The sequence below is a fragment of the Ictalurus punctatus genome, chromosome 21, assembly GCF_001660625.3.
Source record: "Ictalurus punctatus breed USDA103 chromosome 21, Coco_2.0, whole genome shotgun sequence".
NCBI classification, from domain to species: domain Eukaryota; kingdom Metazoa; phylum Chordata; class Actinopteri; order Siluriformes; family Ictaluridae; genus Ictalurus; species Ictalurus punctatus.
The window spans coordinates 3,671,205-3,690,143 of record NC_030436.2 but is presented as its reverse complement, the minus strand read 5'-3'; the positions used below and the strand labels follow the sequence as shown (position 1 = coordinate 3,690,143).

Below are 18,939 nucleotides of genomic sequence, written 5' to 3'. Positions count from 1 at the left end.
GGAATTTACCACCTTGGTGGAGGTGTGTGTGAGAGAGAGATGTTCTAAAAAAAATAATAATCAATGACGAGATGTAGTAACGGGGGTTGTGGAGACAAGTTACTTCCTGTTAAATCTTACATTGTAACGACTATATACAGTCACTCCTTCAAAAGCTTCTCTTTCATTTACTATACAAATAAAATTGAATTGAATTGAATTTACTCTCTATCTCCTTCTTTCTTTCTCTCTCGCTGTATTATGTGAGGAATAATCCACCTCAGAGACAGTGTGTGTCTGTGTGTGTGTGCTGTTGTAGAAAAATGATCAGTAATCAATGACGAGGTGTGATGCGGGTTTTGCAAAACTCATGAGATGAATGACTTCCTGTTAACACTTTTGTTATTACAACTATACAGAAGCTGTCAGTCTTTCACCAGCTTCTCTCTCTCTCTCTCTCTCTCTCTCTCTCTCTCTCTCTCTCTCTCTCTCTATCTCCCTCTCGGGTGTGCTTTCTGTCTGTCGAAGGCAACAAATGCAACACTCAGTGTCCTGAGTGGTACATCAGAAAAGTGCAGAATGCTGACTCAATCACAGTGACACTAGCCAATTGTGGGCTTCTGCGAACTTATGTATGTGGAAGAGGGTTGATAGCACTTTTCCTCATGAAGTTTGAAAGGATGTGGTTAGCTGACTTCAAGTGTCTCAAAAGAAGAATGTGCTAGCGTTCACCGTTACTACTTGGAAGCTGTTGCACGATGGGTGAAAGCTGGCTGGTGGGTGAGAATTGGCAGGCGAAAAAGTTGTGGAGAAAACCGGGGGGGCATCTTGTCATGTTACTGAGAAACCATGATGCGCTATGTCCTCTCTCTTGAATACTTTGCTGTGCTGGAAAACTTCCTGTGCAAGAAAACATACTAACTGTTTCCCCGAGACTACTTCCATAAATGCTAAATAATCATCTCCTTACAGGAAGCTCCTTGATATCAATGATGACACATCTTTATTATAAAACAACACCTTTTTAAAAAAAAAAAAAAAATCTGTTTATTATTAGTCTTAAACTAGTGGAGAAGTCACCATACAAGTCCCTGTGTATGAGTTTATACTACAGACACAATGTCCTAGAACGAGGGTATTAATATAAACCTGTGTTTTGAATTACAGCCGGTTTGATCCTGAGCTCATGTTACTGTCTTTGACATATTGGCATGAGTTTCCTCAGTGTTCTCCAGTTATCTCCAACCTCTCAAAAACATGTTGCTAGGTGGATTGGCTATGATAAATTAGCCCCTTGGTGTAAATTAGTGTGCACATGGTGCCCTGCGAAGGACTGGTTTTTTCATCCAGGGTGTATTCCCACCTCACACACAATGGATATACTCTGAACACTGATTATATATACATAATGCATAAAGTAGTTAAATGTAAAAATATTTAGGGGGGCACAGTAACTTAGCGGTTAGCATGTTCGATTCTCTCCTTCGACCTGTATGTGCGCCGAGTTTCCATGTTCTCCCCGTGCTTCGGGGGTTTCCTCCGGGTACTCCAGTTTCCACCCCAAGTCCAATGCTTTTTTTGTAGGCTGACTGTCGTCTCTAAATTGTCCGTAGTGAATGTGTGTGCGATTATGCCACCCCATCCAGAATTCCCGCAATGTGCCCCGAGTCCCCTGGGATAGGCTCCATGCTCCCCTGTAACCCTGTGTAGCATAAGCGGTACAGAAAATGGATGGATGGATGTAATAGCATTATCTGAGGTATACAAAAAACAGTATCATTCTTAAACAATGTGTTCTGCATGAATGGCCAAAACCGTATTCATTCTGACTCATTTCAAATCTGTTACTCATTCCCATTGACTTTAATCTTTTATTTCTTGTTATGGCTCCATTGCGCTGTTTCTAACTATTCGGGACAGCTTCAGCACAAATGAGATTACCTGTGCTGTCTTTGAAATGTGTGAAATATTTTACAAATATCACCACAGAACTGTAGTTTGGCTTTCCAGTGTAATCACGTGTAAATATTATTTTAAAAATGGGTTAATCAGACAAAAATACAGCTACTGTATATATAAAATGCCTCAGCTTCTGACTCCATGGGAGCCCCCTGAAAATTTCCTCAATTCATCAAACTGTGTTTTTTGTTTTGTTTTTTTAAACCTGCTTTGTGTAAACGTGATCTCTTCCCATTTCAATCAAAATGGAAGTTTTGTGGCTTTTAGTATGAATATGTTGGGCATAAGGTTATCTATAAGCTGGTGTGCTCAAAAACAATGACAAAATTCGCATTTAGAAGATATATGTATTCAAAATTGACAGTGTCTTTCTACCACCAATACGGATCGACAGTTTTGATGACATCATTCTGCACTTCAGCTTCTCATCAGATTTTCTGTCCAATCAAACGCTCTCTAGAATCGTCCCGCCCACAAGAGCTGTAATTTTCTTGGCGGACGGACCCGATATGACCCGCCCTGACTGCCTGTTTCAGTGGAAATGACCTCAACACATTGAATAATGCTGCGCAGTTCAAGCCACGTCAATGGGATTTTAATTATTATTCAGGTAAATGTGTAAGATTTTGTGGTAAGTGATACCTATAAGTGAGGGAGACACTAAGGGTACGTGTACACTACAACGATGTACTAAAAACTGAAAAGTTTTTCCTTTGCGTTTCACGTACAGACGACGACGTTGTATAAACGATCCCCGTTCACACGGATCCGCGAAAACGACAAAAAAACGCTGTATTATGCATGCCAGGCCAGTAGTCGGCGATATCACTTTGTAAAGAAACACTACTCGCCTGCACACATAAGCATTCACGTCAACCTATCAGTCATATTGATCCGGCCAAGAATGCACTATAAACAAACAGAAGTAAGCGGGGGCGCTGCGGTTTTTCTGGATAAAAAGCACCATAACGTTTACATTACTCAAACGATTTCAATGGTTTATGATCTACGTGGAGTACAAAAAAAGTTACTTAGAATCTCGATAGTTAGACTTGGAAAATGATTCATTGTCATAAGGAATTGTGAAAACTTCCACTTGTCATGCATAGATCCGGATTATTTTTCTTGGTTAATAGATGCTGAGACATCCCTAATGTCATATAATTTAATGTATATGAAATATGCATAAAGGTTTTTTTTTTCATTGCGGAAATGGATTTTTCTGTCTTTAACCTCATCTTTTAGCTTTTCTTGTGCTCCAGGTCAGAATTCTGTTAACAAAGCTCGTTCATTTTGAAATACTGGGGGGAAAAAATTTCAATAGTGCATTTTTAAATACTAATAATTGACCATCGTTGTACCAAAATTGAACAAAATCCGCAAAAAAAGTCCCTAAGATGATATGAGGAAGAAACCTTGAGAGGAACCGGACTCAGAAGGGAACCCGTCCTCAACTGTTAATAAACTCAAAATCTTGAGCACAAACAAAAAAAATCCTGTAGTCCGCCACTGTAGTTTTAAATGTCTCGTGTGTTGTTTTGAAGTACTCGCGCGCATGCCTATAGACTGAACACGTAATACATGTGCGTGTGACGTCATCGTTTTCACAGATTCCCATTTTTGTACGTTTACACGGAGACGACAACGGCACCGTTTTCAAAAACTCGCACTCTGAAACCCGTTTTCAAAAGTTTGCGTTTTCAGCCCCCCCAAAACGCTGCTGTCGTGGAAATGAACAGCCAAAACGAATCAAAGGTTTTCCGTTTTTAGTTGAAAACGTTGTTGTGTAAACAAGGTAGCCAATCACATTTTAAGTGGGGGTCTTGCAGCACTATCAAGTCTTACAACATTCCCCCAGATTTACTCTAATCCAGTCAGAACAAGTCCTTCACAAAGGCTACTGTTTCTTTCCAAACATGAACTGGACGGGAAACTTGTACAATCTGGCAACCCTGACCTTTCTCCTCCCAACGTATGAAGCAATGCTGTAGGATCTGTGCCAGAATCGTTCAGTCAGATCAGTGTGACCAATCCTGTTGCTTTCGTCCTCTTGCACTGCACATAATTTAAGTGTTTGCCTTGCTCCAACATCTAGTTCTGTTTTAGAGTATGTTACAGCCTGAAAACACTAAAGTGTGTAGCTAAAGTTTCTAGGGTATGTAGTATGAGTAAAGTCATTTCTATGTACTGATAATTACAAATAAATGCAAGCATAATTCTACAATACATGATCCAATGTGCATACCCAAAATATGAGCAGTTTTTTTTTTTTTTTCCTGAGGAGCTATTTTCTTATTTTCTTGTTACTCATACAATCATAACCGGCCTACTATTATTACATATTATTATATACTCTTTTTTTTTTTTTTTTTTGGTTATATACTATCTTAAAGGTATGTACATACAAATATATAAGTTATGTACTTATATGTACTTACTGAAGTGTTCTTAGTCACTTCTACGTCTGTGATAAACAAAAAGTGTAACTAGTAACTGAACGTTCATAGGTATTTGCATATTCAGTATATTTATATACGTTTATTTGCATTATGCATTTAAGAAAACCCAATTGTAGTGTGTAGTATTGCATGAAAGAAACCACAATGCAGAATGTTGGCGTATTTATAACCTACAACATGTACAAGGAATTTGTATACTGTAACGATTGTTGAATGCACATTTATTATTTTCTGTTGCACTGTCAGACATTCCTGATTAGAAATAGTCGATAGCTCTATTTTGAACAGTTCAAACGGCACCCATTATACAATGCATTCATACAACAAATGCATAGGAAATGAAATGATCGTTTTAAGAATAATTATAGTAATTATAGCTTGCACATTTGTATAGACAAAAATTCAGCTTTATTCCAGTGATGATCAACCTCAACCTTTCCTTCTTTAAAAAAAAAAAAAAAGTTTATGAATACAGCAACAATTTTTTTTTGGAGATGTTTTCCCTTTTCAAGTATTAAAGATTTTAGAACTGATCTCGTTATTTGCAGTGTATTGCTGTTCAAACACGTGCAATAGCTGAATCAATCTCATATCGCTTTAAAATAAATAAATAAATAAATAAAAATAAAAATAAAACAACTAACTAACTAAATAAATAAAACCCCTGAAACCTACCTCATGTCATTCTTAGTATTTAAATAATTTCCACTCCTATTTGTGCTTTCTGATGTCAGGCATCTTTAGGTAAATCAACTAGTGCCACCTACTGGTAAATCACATTCATAAGATTTGTTTGTTTACATACTTCACATCCGTCTTTATCCTAAGGGGGTCTCTCTAGCACCCTGCCTGTTAGAACCAGATCCATTACTGTGTCTTGTCCAAAATGATGCTATGGATCACATGCTTAAGAGGCTGGATTTAAATTAGTCGGCATTGAGAATTGACATTTTTAGACAAGACATCGCAAAATATGGAAAATAATAAGTGCAAATCACCAGAAGTAAATGTCTTATAGTAAGAAATCTGGAGTTCCTTAATCTTAATCTTAATCTTAATCTGGAGTTCTAACCTTAATCTTAAAGGGTGGTTCTAATAGGGGGGTTAAGAGGGACAGTGCCAATGTGTCAACAGTCTTAAGTCCCCCAAAGCATGGAACTGGACAGGAAGCATGTACGTTGCATGCCACGCACGTACACCCACACGCGCACACACACACACACACACACACACACACACACACACACACACACACACACACACACACACACACACACACACCCCAATATGTTTTTAGGAGGTGAGAGGAAACCAGAATATCCAGAGGATATCCATGTGGAGACAGGGAGAGCATGCAAAACACACAAATAGTAACCCGGACATAGGATTGAACCTGGGACTCTGGAGCTGTGCCCTCTAACAGACACCATGGCACTATCTGCCATGTTTCTGTGCTCACCCTTTGTCTTGCAATTAAAAGAAAATGCTTTCTGATTAGTTATGCAGGCTGCAATAGGATTTAACACGAGACAAAAAAAAAGAGAGAGAGAGAGAGAGAGAGGTGTGGTCACTATTTTGCAAATGTTAGACATCTTTACTCTTTAATAGATCAACTCGAGACTTTAGTCTAATTCTAAACAAGCACTAATTATAAAGCCTAATCAACAATAAATAACATAGATAACATTTTATTCGTGACTTGTGTGTTTGTTCACTGCTTTCCATGGCCATCTATGGATATTTTCTATCAATATAATTGTGACATTTGTTTAAAATAAATAAATAAATAAATAAAAGAATAAAATACAAATAATTAAATGAGTATAATCTCATAGCTCCAGGGTCCCTGGTTTGATCATGAGCTCGGGTTACTGCTTGTGTTTAGTTCTGCATGTTCTCTCTGTGTCTATGTGGGCTTCCTCTGGGTTCTCTGGTTTCCTCCTACCTACTTTGATTGTTTGGCAGCACAGACGAGTGAATGAGTGTGTGAATATGTGTGCATGGTGCCCTGCGATGGACTGGCACCCCATCCAGGGTGTATCCCTGTCTCGGGCTCAGTATTTCCAGGATAGGCTCCAATTCTTCCATGAACCTGAACAGGATTTAATTAAAGCCGCTGGATAATTAAAGATTTTGGAATCTTTGCCCTCTCTGATAGTGCAAGCTATTTGAGGGCGAATGGTTCCAAGTAATAGACATTCAGTGAGACTTCAGGGCTGCACCCCAAACCATATTCAATGCACTAAGTAGGATGGATAAATAGTGATGGTGCAATATTTGTACTAGCACATTATTTAGTAGTGTAGAATGGGGATTGGGACTTGCCCTTAATATTCATGACTATCATCATCCCCTCGGGTTTACACAAGTGTATGACAATGAAAGCTTCATAATTTCTGACCATCAATTAACTTGACTGATACAACATAATTTAAATGTCTAAATTACTGAAAAACACAAAACACACATGGCTAACAACTAGCAGGTTACTGTATGCACAGTATATATTGAGGTGATATACTTGAACAAACCCATAAGGAAAACTGGCTTTTTAAATCATTTATCCAACAGAAATATCAATAGATGTGATGTTCTTCTGTGGAAACATACACCCTTGGTACACCCTTGGCCTCAGAAGCTAGTATTGCTCCATTCCTGTAGGCGTTTTGCATAATTGTCCACCAGTCTCTGACATCGGCTTGCTGAAATCTTTGACCACTCTTCCATACAATATTCTTTCAGTTGCAAGATGTTTGAGGGTTTTCTTGCAAGTACCACAGTTTCAAATCCCCCCACAACATTTCAATGGGATTCAAATCCGGGTTTTGACTAGGCTATTCCATAACCCTCCATTTCTTCTTTCTGAGCCGTTCCTTAGTGGATTTGCTTGTGTGTTTAGGATCATTATCCTGTTAAAGGTCCAATTTCAGTTCAATTTCAACTTTAGGACAGATGGCCTCACATTATCTTCATGTGCTCTTTGATAAGATGCAGAATTCATAGTTGAATCAGTGAATGTAAGCTGTCCAGTCCCTGAGGCAGCAAAGCAACCCCAAACCATAACATTTCCACCACCATGCTTCACAGTCGGTATGAGGTGCTTCTCCTGAAAAATTGGTTTGCGCCAATTTTGTCTGCTTTTGTCTGGCTAAACAATTATATCTTTGATTCGTCTGTCCAAAGCACATTATTCAAAAAGGCCTGGTCTTTGCTTATATGCTCATTGGCAATCTGTAGCAAAAGCTTTTTCCTGGCACATCTCCCATGCAGGTCAAATTTGTGCAATCCCTTTCTAAATTTAGAAGCATGCACTTTGACACCAACAGTTGCAAGACTTACTAGCAGATCCTGTGATGAAATTTTATGGTTTTTGGAGACTTCTTTTTGCAACAAAGTCCCGGACAAATTGGCAGTCATCTGAAATCTGCACCATTGGTAGATTATTTTCCTTACAGTGGAATGATGTATTTCAAACAATTTGGAATCCCTTGCCAGACTCATAAGCATCCACAACCTTTTTCTGAAGACCTTGTAGAACTCTTTAGATCTTGGCATGATGACACCACACACCTCAATAACAAAGATACACCAGACTCTAGATATGAGAGGGGTTTAAGTAAGACAGGTTCCACCTGCACTCCCTAAGCCGGTTCTAATCACTGGCACACAATCCTGAACACCTGATTCTAATTTTCTGGATTTGAAGATGTGATAAATGTAGGTGTGTACTTGCTTTTTCCATGTGACTGATTTGGTTTTTGTTCATTTAAATTGTGAAAATTACTACAAAATGTCACTTTTATGTGTCATTAGAAAGTGTATCAACTTTATTAATAGGCACTGTTTCAAAGAGGATCAAATGTTTGCTTGTCCATATATGTCTAAAAAAAAACAACCCCAACAATTTCCATTTCACACAACTGTGTGTGTGTGTGTGTGTGTGTGTGTGTGTGTGTGTGTGTGTGTGTGTATATATATATATATATATATATATATATATATATATATATATATATATATATATATATATATATATATATACACAAAAACTACACCATAACCATAACTACACTATTACAGCCATGGGTACACTCTGACCCCACACAATAGAGGCTTCAACAATTTACTGTAATCGATTTCAAACTTAGAAATCATATGCTTAGAAATGCTTATAAGCATTTATTACAGTGTTCTACCAAATTGGTAAATGCTGGTTGGAATGGCTTTTATTCCCAATATATCGTTAGCATGCTGTTGAATCTATTTCAGAATCACTAGGAGCGGTGAGCCTGTAGAATGTTATTGTAGTCCTTGGCATTGTCCTGGGATGTCATCATCCTGGCCAGTGAGAGGGAACTCATCAGGGAACTCACAGGGAAGGTAAAGGAGTTGTAAGTCGTTTTTGGCTGTCTGAGATTTTTTATTGATTCTGTCTCACAAGCCAATAGAGACCCTGATATCGTTGCTCCTCCAGGCTTAGTAGTGACAGGACTTCCACAAGGGTCGAGTGTACCGCATTAAGCCTTATCCCTCTAGATCATTCTGAAATCCCCATCTCTTTGCAAAGCATTGAAAATGCCCCCTCCTTCTACAACAAACTTGCAAAAGGGTTTTCTTTAAAAAAAAAAAAAACTCTTTTTTTTTTTAACTAAAAGTGTATTTATTGTTTCTGTTTGACGTTCACAGGATATATAAAGCATGCATTTATCTAATCAGCGAATCTTGTGGCAGCACTACAATGCAATGATTTTGACCGTGGCATGATTGTTTGTACCAGATGGGCTAGTTTAAGTATTTAAATAACTGTTGATCTCCTGGGATTTTCCACACACAGCAATCTCTAGAGTTTACTCAGAATGGCCAGACTGGTTCAAGCTGGCAGAAAGGCTACAGTAATTCAATTAACCACGCTGAACAATTGTGGTGAGGTGAAAAGCATCTCAGTATGCACAACACGTCAACCCTATATATCTTTGTCTTAGACCACGACTTACATTCATATCTGTCAACTGTAAAGGCAGAATTTTTAAAGAAACCTTTTTTTCAGACGTGTTGTGGCCATCAAATTCAAAATGACCTTAATTTATTATCTTAAAATGGTACATTTCCTCAATTTAAACATTTGATCTGTTTTCTATGTTCTATTGTGAATAACATATGGGTTTATTAGGTTTGCAAATCATTGCATTATTATTTTTTTATTTAGGTACATTTTACACAACTTTATTTGGAATTGGGGTTGTAATTACATTTCGCACATTACGATACATTTCACGAAACTGTCTTAGAAAATTAGCTGTAACTGTCACGATAATGACTCGTGCACACCTTCCAACATATGTATTGTAACCTACTGTATACATATCATTAGTCATTCTACTCATAGTTCTCCATGTATTTATATTTCATTTGCCTGTTCTATTTTACATCCAAAAAATGTTGAATGAGCTACAATATAAATCACCCTTTTGTGCTTCAAACGTGTCCACAATTTATAGAACCATTATTACAATTTTCATTTGAAATAAATGGTACTAAGGGTGGAATTTTGTTTTTATCCGTCTTAATGGGTTTAATGGAATACAAATCAGCACCAGTAATCAATATGGATCTTTACAGCAGCCACAGGTGTAAAGTGGTTAAGCAGCAGTTTTGTGAACATAAAATTGTTGTTTTTTTCCAGTGCACATTGTAGAACTGTAGATAGATGTAACATATTCTGTGCTATTTAATAGGACAACCATCTCAACCATCTGAATAATTTTTCTAGCTGTTTCAAATCCTTAAATAAGCATTTATTAAACATCTCTAATAATGCCAATATTATGTTACAATATTTGTTTCAAAATTAGTGATGCGACAGGTTATCGAGGTCTGTGACATTGCATTATCCTGACAAAAACAGGCTTTTGGAAATGGCCACACCATCAACTACACAAATCAGTTCCACTTGTGTATCCTGTCTGAAACAAGGCCAGTGTACTAATACTCAGCTTTAGTTTTTATTTGCTGGAAGTTAAAAGAAAACAAAAACAAAACAAAAAAACCCCCAGAATTTGATCAGGGCAGCAAAGCGTTGCAGTGGGTAGCACAGCTCCAGGGATCCTGGGTTCAATCCTGAACTCATATGAATGTCTGTGTGAGTTTCCTCTGAGTGATCCAATTTCATCCCACTGTCCAAAAACATGTGGGTAGGTGTATTGGCTACACTAAATTGCCCCTAGGTCTAAATGAGTGCGTGGGCATTCTGTCTGTGATGGACTGGCATCCCATCCAGGGTAAATTCTCCCACCTTGCACCCAGTGTTGCCCACTGCAACCCTGACCAGGATAGAGTAATAAATGCAAATGAATGAATGGATAGATGAATGAAAGATTTTATCATCCTTAAAGAGATCAAAGATTTAAGTTCGTATTTGACATAAACCAATATACACAGATACACATGATAGAATCAATTTTTTGAATGGATTTTTTGAATCCCATATCAACCTTATTTCATAATCAGACTTAGCTATAGCTTCTGTGGTGGATTATTTGACATTTATTTACATTACATTCATGGCATTTGGCAGACGCACTTATCCAGAGCGACTTACATTTATCTCATTTATACATCTGAGCAGTTGAGGGTTAAGGGCCTTCCCAAGGGCCAAACAGTGGTATCTTGGCATTGCTGGGGCTTGAGCCACCACTGCACCCACAGTCAATTTATAATTGACTGAAAACAAAAGAATGATGGTCTTTTCCATTGAGACGTCTCGATTTTCTTCCACTGTTTTCTTTCGGTTGAGAGTATATTTTGAATTTATGATATCAGATAACATTTACGAATAAAAATTCAGAATCCTTTTGTGTCACACATCTGCTTGTACCCGAAGCACAGAAAGCAAGAAGGCAGGACTGTGGTATCTGTCTAAAAAATTAAAAAAGCTAATTATTGAGTAATGCTAAATAGAGCCAATTATTGAGTAGCATTGACACTGGACTTTTGCCTCACTGTTTCCTACTGTTGCTTGGAAAACCTCTGAATGAATAAAATAAATAAAAAATTCAAGCAATTTCTTCTGCATACATACACTTGGGTCTTTGGAATAAACTTGACCAAACATGTCTCCCATTAATAAAGAAAGTTGCCATGTTGATAAAACCATTTAACTCGAGTAATAATGGACGTGCACATACTGAGCAACACTGAATTAGTGGAATGAAGTGCCACATATTTATTGACACCTGTACAGAAAAACAACTGTCACAGAGTCATGCAAAGCAGTAACACTCAGACCAAAGAAAACACAACATGAACAATATATGACACCAGAAATAAATTAACCTCCTGAGATGCTGAACATACAGTACAATACGATATGTAAGGATACTACATGGCACTCATGATTAATTTAACATGTTGATACATGAGGAACCCAAGCCACACCAAAAACATCAGGCATTCCACTGTAACGTCACTACTGCATTAAAATCAGACCCGTCCAAGCACTGCATACTGTAGGAAACTTGGATCGGAAAGTGCTTGTATAAAGGTCCCGTCGAGGTATTGTTGAACTATTTCATATTACAACAGATCAACTAGATATACACACTGCATGGAAGAGACAAGAGAAACTACTCACAGATATTTTATCTTTGGGCAACTGAAATACACTTCTACAATAAGGCTACAACATCAAGGGGTATTATAACAGACGACATCAGCACACATCAGGCTCTTCTCTCTTGATTGCCTTAGACATCTGTTTTACTCGAAACCATGCATGGGAACATTGCCGGCCTCCTCCTTATACACATGGCAAACGTTTCAGTCCAGTGCAAATCTCACAGAAAACCTTGCCAGAACAATCACTGTACATCACACTCCACTTGCTTATTGACATTCGAACATTTACAGCAGAGTTGGGAGGAGGGTACAATGTATTACAGCTACACAGACTTAACCTCAGACCAGGACACACTTCTTGTCAATCAAGTCCACAGCCAACACATTCGCAACCATAAACTTCTCACTAGTCAGAGAACAAGCTGGCAAAAGACTTCCGCAGGTTTCGAATGGTCTCGGCCTTGGCTTCGTCCTCATTGCTGGAACGGAAGGTATCACCAAAGGCATTGAAGGCATTGGTCAGGGACTGGGATTTACTGAAATAGACACACAAACAACAAGACAGGTGAAATGATTGGCCAAAGATTTGTTTAAGAGAATTATGTCTAATCACTAAATGCTACACAATGAGCCATGTTCATAGTTGAGTTACACATGAGTATTTAGTACTGAAATTACGCATGTTGAGTTATGCAAGTGGTGAGAAGTTTGAGTAAAACACAGGCATCAATCAGTTATGCATGAATCTGATCTTGAATTTTAGCACATTTTTCTTGCCTGACTTGAGTGAGAAGGCGTAAAAGTCCACCACCACTGTCTTATAATAATAATAATAATAATAATAATAATAATAATAATAATAATAAACTATAGACTGCCATTTTAGGCCACTACTTATTATATGTAACACTATTAATGAACACTATGAATTAATCACTAGTGTTTTCCTTTTAAAGTGCTTGCATGGACCTTGGTTTTTTCTATGGATAAAATTATGAACTAGACTTAAAGTGTGCTTTAAGCATAATAGATTTGAATTTATTTATAGGAGCACCCACAATTTGACTCAATTTAGTATCTTGTGGCTACATTAAGTTGTAAGCAGAAGCAATTGTTAGTGCTTAATACGTGAAAAATGTAAAATAATAGGATGTGCTGGATCAAGTGCTATTTTATAAGCTACTGATAAATGAGGCTGGAAGCCATGTTGTTCAATTCAACCAAACTTTCAGGGATTCATGTGATAATTACAACTAGGACTATTATACCTCTGTGTGTTTTCTGGTTTAGAGGGAGTGCTTGTGTTGAATGGTGGTAATCTAGATGCAGTTGAAAAACCCTGCCACCCTGAAAATAGACTTAAACACCTGCACATCCAAACCTGCAAGTCAAATATCCTCAGATTTCCCATCGTAAATATTGAAGTAACTTTTGGACACTGACTCTGAATTTAGCCCCGTATGTGAACAGTTAAATCTTCAGCGATGGCTAAGCTAAATGTTGCTCAAGAGAACGTCTATCAGTGCATTAAGTATAGACTTTACTTTAAGAAAGGATGCGATGACTTCTGTTGTGGTGCAGGCTGTTCCTCTACAGCAGAAGGTGCAGTGGCCGGAGGTGTTGATTCAGAAGGGGCCACATTCTGAACTGGAGCCTCGACCGGGGCTTGCTCTTTAGGCACAGGTTTAGTTTGGACCTGTGGTTTAGTGGGAGACTGGTTTTTAGTAGGTACTTTGGGTGAGGCTTGAACATGTGGTGGAGCTGAATCGGTCTGGATTTGACCCTGCTGTGCTGGTTCAGGCAGGACTTTAGCCTGGGCCTTTGCTAAAGGTGGGGTCTGGGGCTTGGGCTGAAGCTGAGGCTTGGAGTTTCTGCGCACTGGAGGCACAGGCTTTGGAGGAAGTGGTTTTGGAACCTGGGGCTTTGGGGGTAAATCTGTTGGTTTTCCAGGTGCTGGAGTGGGTGAAGCTTGAGGGTGGGCTTTGGGCTGCTGGGTTGTGGGTGGAGGAGTAGGGGAAGGAGTTGCTTTTGTGACAGGATCTGGGGCTGGAGCACTAGACGCTGATGCGGTCGGAGGCTCTTGAGTCTTGGGTTGGGACTCTTTGGGTTTCGCTGGGGCTCCTAGGGTTTAGTACAAAACAGACTCACTCATTACATTAGATTACATTTCACAGATGACAAGCATTTTAAATCCAGCACCAGGTGCTCATGCTAAGGGGTAACATAGCAAAGGAAGCACCCCTGAATCAGACCAAAGTAAATAAGTAATAAATAAATCATATTTACAGAGGAAAACAAATCAGAATGAAATTCCATGCTTTATTCTACTCATAAGACAAAAAGATCAAAGGTGAGGATGGCAAAGAAAATCTCCAGATTCAATTTACTAAATGAAATTAGCAAAAATAATAATAATAATAATAATGCAAATAAGAAAATAAAATACAGACATGCTTAATCTAATCTGAAAAGGTGTCTGCAATTCTGCAAATTCTAGACATCTCTTTATTATTCTGTCATAGATGACCCTTAATGCATTTATTTAACCCTTCCATTTCATTCACTACAGAACATAAGGGTTATATATGACAGTTAAATTAATATAACAATAAAGACATGAAGTACTTATATAAATATAACGAAATTGATATATTTACTATATCAAATGAAATTTGAACATATAATATTTACTCAACAGCATCACACATAGCTGGGCATGTATTCTACATTCATCGTCATAATAATGCCTCCTTGTATCTATAATGAGAATCTATTCAGTGATTCTTAATAGTATAGTACATCCAAATAACCTATATGTGTGTCTGTTGGAGAGTAAGAACTGAATAAGAACTGAGAGTAATGAACTGAAAATGAAATAAAATAGGATACAGTAACACAAATTGTGTAGAAGGGGAACTTTATTACTTTGGACTTTGTGGGGTGGGGGTTGGGGTAGGGTTTATAATAGTGCAATCAAAACTGTGCAGTGTACAGTCAAAGCTGCACTTGACTCAAGTACTGGATTTAAAGATAAACACCAGGCTCAAGACCCACTAAAGCCCACTAAAACCCACAGAAAAATGACAGTTGAATTATTATATTATTATTCATGCATATGACGCAGTGATAATTCAGCATACAATAGAAAACATTTTTACCAAAACATTCACAAATATCTTTAAATGTCATTTCCTACCAAAAATAATTTTTCGATTAATCTCTTCACTTTGGTAAACATGCTTCACTTCCAGATATGCAACATACAAATAAACAAATGCAAAATAAGCACTTATTTGTTCTACTGTGTTATATTTACCATTTAATATTAGTGTCATTGTGCAAAGGATACTTATGACACTGTGTCTACTACTAAACATCACTACACAGTCAAACCATATAGATTATAGTTTCAAAAGTTGAACAATATCAGTGTCATTCTGAATGTATTGCATCACAAGACCATTATTGTTTCACACTAGGCGAGAATAATTCACAGCAGCACTTTTAACAATTTTCAACAGTCATAGCAGTAAGTATTAAAATGCATTACTAACATGGCGCATGTTTTGTATTTTTAAGAAAAATCACATGGCTTATCTATGCAATTTAAATATTGATCTGCTAGCCAAGTTTGAAACTGCTTGGTCAAATTTGACCCCTTTTTTTTTTTTTTTTGAACCTGTATAAATCTTCCCCCTTCAAATACTAAACTCAGGATTTTTTTTTTTTTATAAGTCAATAGAATTAAAAGCCTCATCATGGTATTTTCAAGGCAACCACAAACACCAACACTAAGTTTCAATCTGCAGTGCCAACCCCACCGTCCAAGTTATTCTAAAATGAGAAACATTCCTGTGTTTGAATAATTAATCAAAAAGCACAAAATGTGTTTTCGAACTAAAGGTTTTATGTACATTCAGTACAAAAGGCATTATTAGATCCACCTGCAACTCTCTTCGGATCACTTTTGCAAAGCTACGCTTATTTAATCTGTTTTAGAAAACCCCTACACATTTCCATGTATAGACATACATGGACATACCTACTCATTCTTACTTCTTAAATTTCAAAAACAATTTTAACATTTCAAATTCTGAAATATCTGAAAAGGTCTGAAATATATAAAATGATGCATGACCTATTACAGTTAACCCAGACCATCTATAGTCGGTTTAGGTCAAATTTGAAGGACTTTACAATGCTGTATATATCTAAGATAATTGAAAACCAACATCCAGTCAGGTGTGTCCAAAGTAGTCAGACACAAAAATTATGTAACTGTACGTCACTAGACAGTCGGTATGTTTACATGGACAACAATAATCTGATATTAACCCGATTAAGACGATACTCTGATTAAGAAACTAGCATGTAAACAGCGATTATTGATGACCTTAATCCCACTAAAGTCACACTCAAAGTAAACACAAATGGAATTAAGACGTGTGGCGTAGTCCTGTTTTAGTCGCATTATGGAAGTGCATTATAGACATGTAAACACTTTAATCACACTATTAACGTCATGTGAGAGTTTTCACCGCATTTTGTGGCAGGACACGATCACACACGGCAGCGCTCAACCGTTTTACGACAAACAAGAGAGCACGGCTGCGTCCGAAACCACGTAATTACTTGCTGTATAGTAAGCGAAGTACACGTATATCAGCTACTATATAGTAGGCAAGTACGCGGTTTGGGACGCAGCCCACGGCTTCAAGCAGTCGTCTATTAGCACGTACAGCATGACAAATAATTAACCGCACTTGAAGTGTTTGTAAAATTAAAAATAAAAACACCCAAAACTGTATACGGTACCATAACGTAATCACGTGTGACATTAATCGATCTATGTTCTAGAACATGTACAATGAGAACATGAAAGGAATATTGTAAAACCGACTCATATAAACAACTTAATCACAATATTGTCTTATTCAGAATAAGGTCCATAATTAGATTACTGCTGTCCATGTAAACCTAGTAAGTGAGGAACTTGCCTTCACATCACATTTAACCATGCAGCACAGAGTAGCACTAGACCTTGCATATAGGCACAATTAACTTTTTGTTTTTCAAACCTGCAGCAGTTGCCTCAAAAAAATGTGCACACTATAGAAATGAGGCAACCATTAAATGCAAATGCAGCAGAAAAAAAGAGGACAGAAAGTCTCAAAAATCCACTGGGACAAACTAGGGGTGTAACAATACAGCATATTATATTTTATCATTTGCTAAAAGGCTCTTGATTTGATGCATCTAAAGTAGGCTAATTGCTGTAAAATACCGCTTATATTTATGTGAGATTATGTATACGCATGTAACATCCAGCCCGGACAATTCCCCTCCAAAGCCCCAGAGGGTGCCCTCCCCTGAGTAACCAATATAAAAGACATATGGACTCTAGCCACAGTGGAAAGCCAGTACAAGGTTTCCTGTGAATAGTGCTACCACTTCAGCCAACCACAAAGTAACCCCACTACATTTTCCCACCATGCTTTCTGAAAAATATAATGGCTTTCCTGGGAGAAAGCCAGGAGGGTGTTCTAATGCAGTACGCAATCCTCTTTGCTAGTGCACATGCTCACTTCTCTATGAATATTGACAAGATTTGCAAGGTGCTGACTTTGCTTACTGGCAAGGCATTAACATGGTAGCATGGGCCTCTGCTATGTTCAATCCAACACTGCTAAGCCAGTCATTTACATTTACGGCATTTAGCAGACGCCCATATCAAGAGTGACTTATCTCATTTATACAACCTAGCAGTCAGTGGTTAAGGGCTGTGCTCAAGGGCCCAACAGTGGCAGGATGGTAGTGCTGGGATTTGAACTCACGACCTTCAGGAGTCCACTGTGAGTCTACTCACATTAAAACAAGGGAAACAATCGGCTGCTGATTTTGTGATAACCTTTTGCACTTTAGCGTCTAAAAGCTGTTGGAATGAGCCAGTGTTGTTTTGTCAGGGCCTCAATGAAGCATTTCAATCAGAGCTTGCATGTAGGGATGATTCAGGGATAATGCTCAAGTAGTTCATTCATCTGGCTATCTGTATTGACATTTCATGGAGGGAAAATAACATAATGCACCATCCCCCCCCTCCAGATGGGAGACGAATGGATGACCATCTTCATTACCAAAAACAGACACTACCAATACCTGGAGATGCCGTTTGCGCTAGTCAATGCTTTATTGTGTTCCAAGCCTTGATTAGTGAAATTCTTCCTGAATTCCTTTATTCCTGTCATATATACATTGATGATGACATCCTGATCGACTCCAAATTTGAGAAGGAACACATAAAACAGGTGAGAGCAGTCCTAAGAAACGCAATTGAGAATAACCGGTATGTCACATTTAAAAAGTGTGAATGTCATCAACGATCTGTAAAGTTCTTAGGTTACGTCATCGACAAAAATGGGACTGAGACGATTTTAGCAGGAAACATGGCAAGCACCATCACACACAGCACTGTTGCCGAACTTATTAACAAATCAGAAAGACTTGAAGTGTTGCGGACCAACTTCCATGAATATCCACTGACGAAGGCACAACTGATCTGGTGCTGGCATACATAGTCCCCTGGGTATGGAGACCTTTGGGACACCCTGTAGAAAAATAATGCCTACAGAGATGAACTACAACATGGGGAACCAGGAACTCCTGGCTATCAAGGCAGCCTTAAAAGAATGGTGACATCACTACTGATTGTCATCACTACTGATCACTGGTTGTCATCACTACTGATCACAAGAACCTTGATTATGTCAAGTCTGCCAAAAGACTGAACCTGCATCAAGTAAGGTGGGCCATTTTCTTCACTCGTTTCTCTTACAGCATGCTTCTAGTGAAATGTAATTGTTCGAGTACAACACACTGGAGTCTGTATATGAATAATTTGAATAGATCACACAAACACCGTCATTATTAA

At 38.0% G+C, this 18,939-nt stretch overlaps 1 protein-coding gene and 1 long non-coding RNA gene across 3 annotated transcripts in view; one reads left to right on the top strand and one right to left on the bottom strand.

The window, feature by feature from the left end:
* Positions 1-18,939, top strand: part of LOC108254914 (uncharacterized) — a 32,079-nt gene that overhangs the window by 12,304 nt on the left and 836 nt on the right. For both annotated transcript variants that reach the window (XR_001809983.3, XR_008393193.1), the window contains one exon: positions 18,114-18,812. This is a non-coding gene — a long non-coding RNA (uncharacterized LOC108254914). The remainder of the gene's footprint in view (positions 1-18,113; positions 18,813-18,939) is intronic.
* Positions 11,587-18,939, bottom strand: part of syn2b (synapsin IIb) — a 70,646-nt gene continuing 63,293 nt past the window's right edge. Inside the window, exons 12-13 of the mRNA XM_017450360.3 lie at positions 13,556-14,132; positions 11,587-12,547 (exon numbers count right to left, since the gene is read on the bottom strand). Of these exons, the coding sequence (XP_017305849.2) occupies positions 12,418-12,547; positions 13,556-14,132 (707 nt within the window). The 3' untranslated portion in view covers positions 11,587-12,417. The remainder of the gene's footprint in view (positions 12,548-13,555; positions 14,133-18,939) is intronic.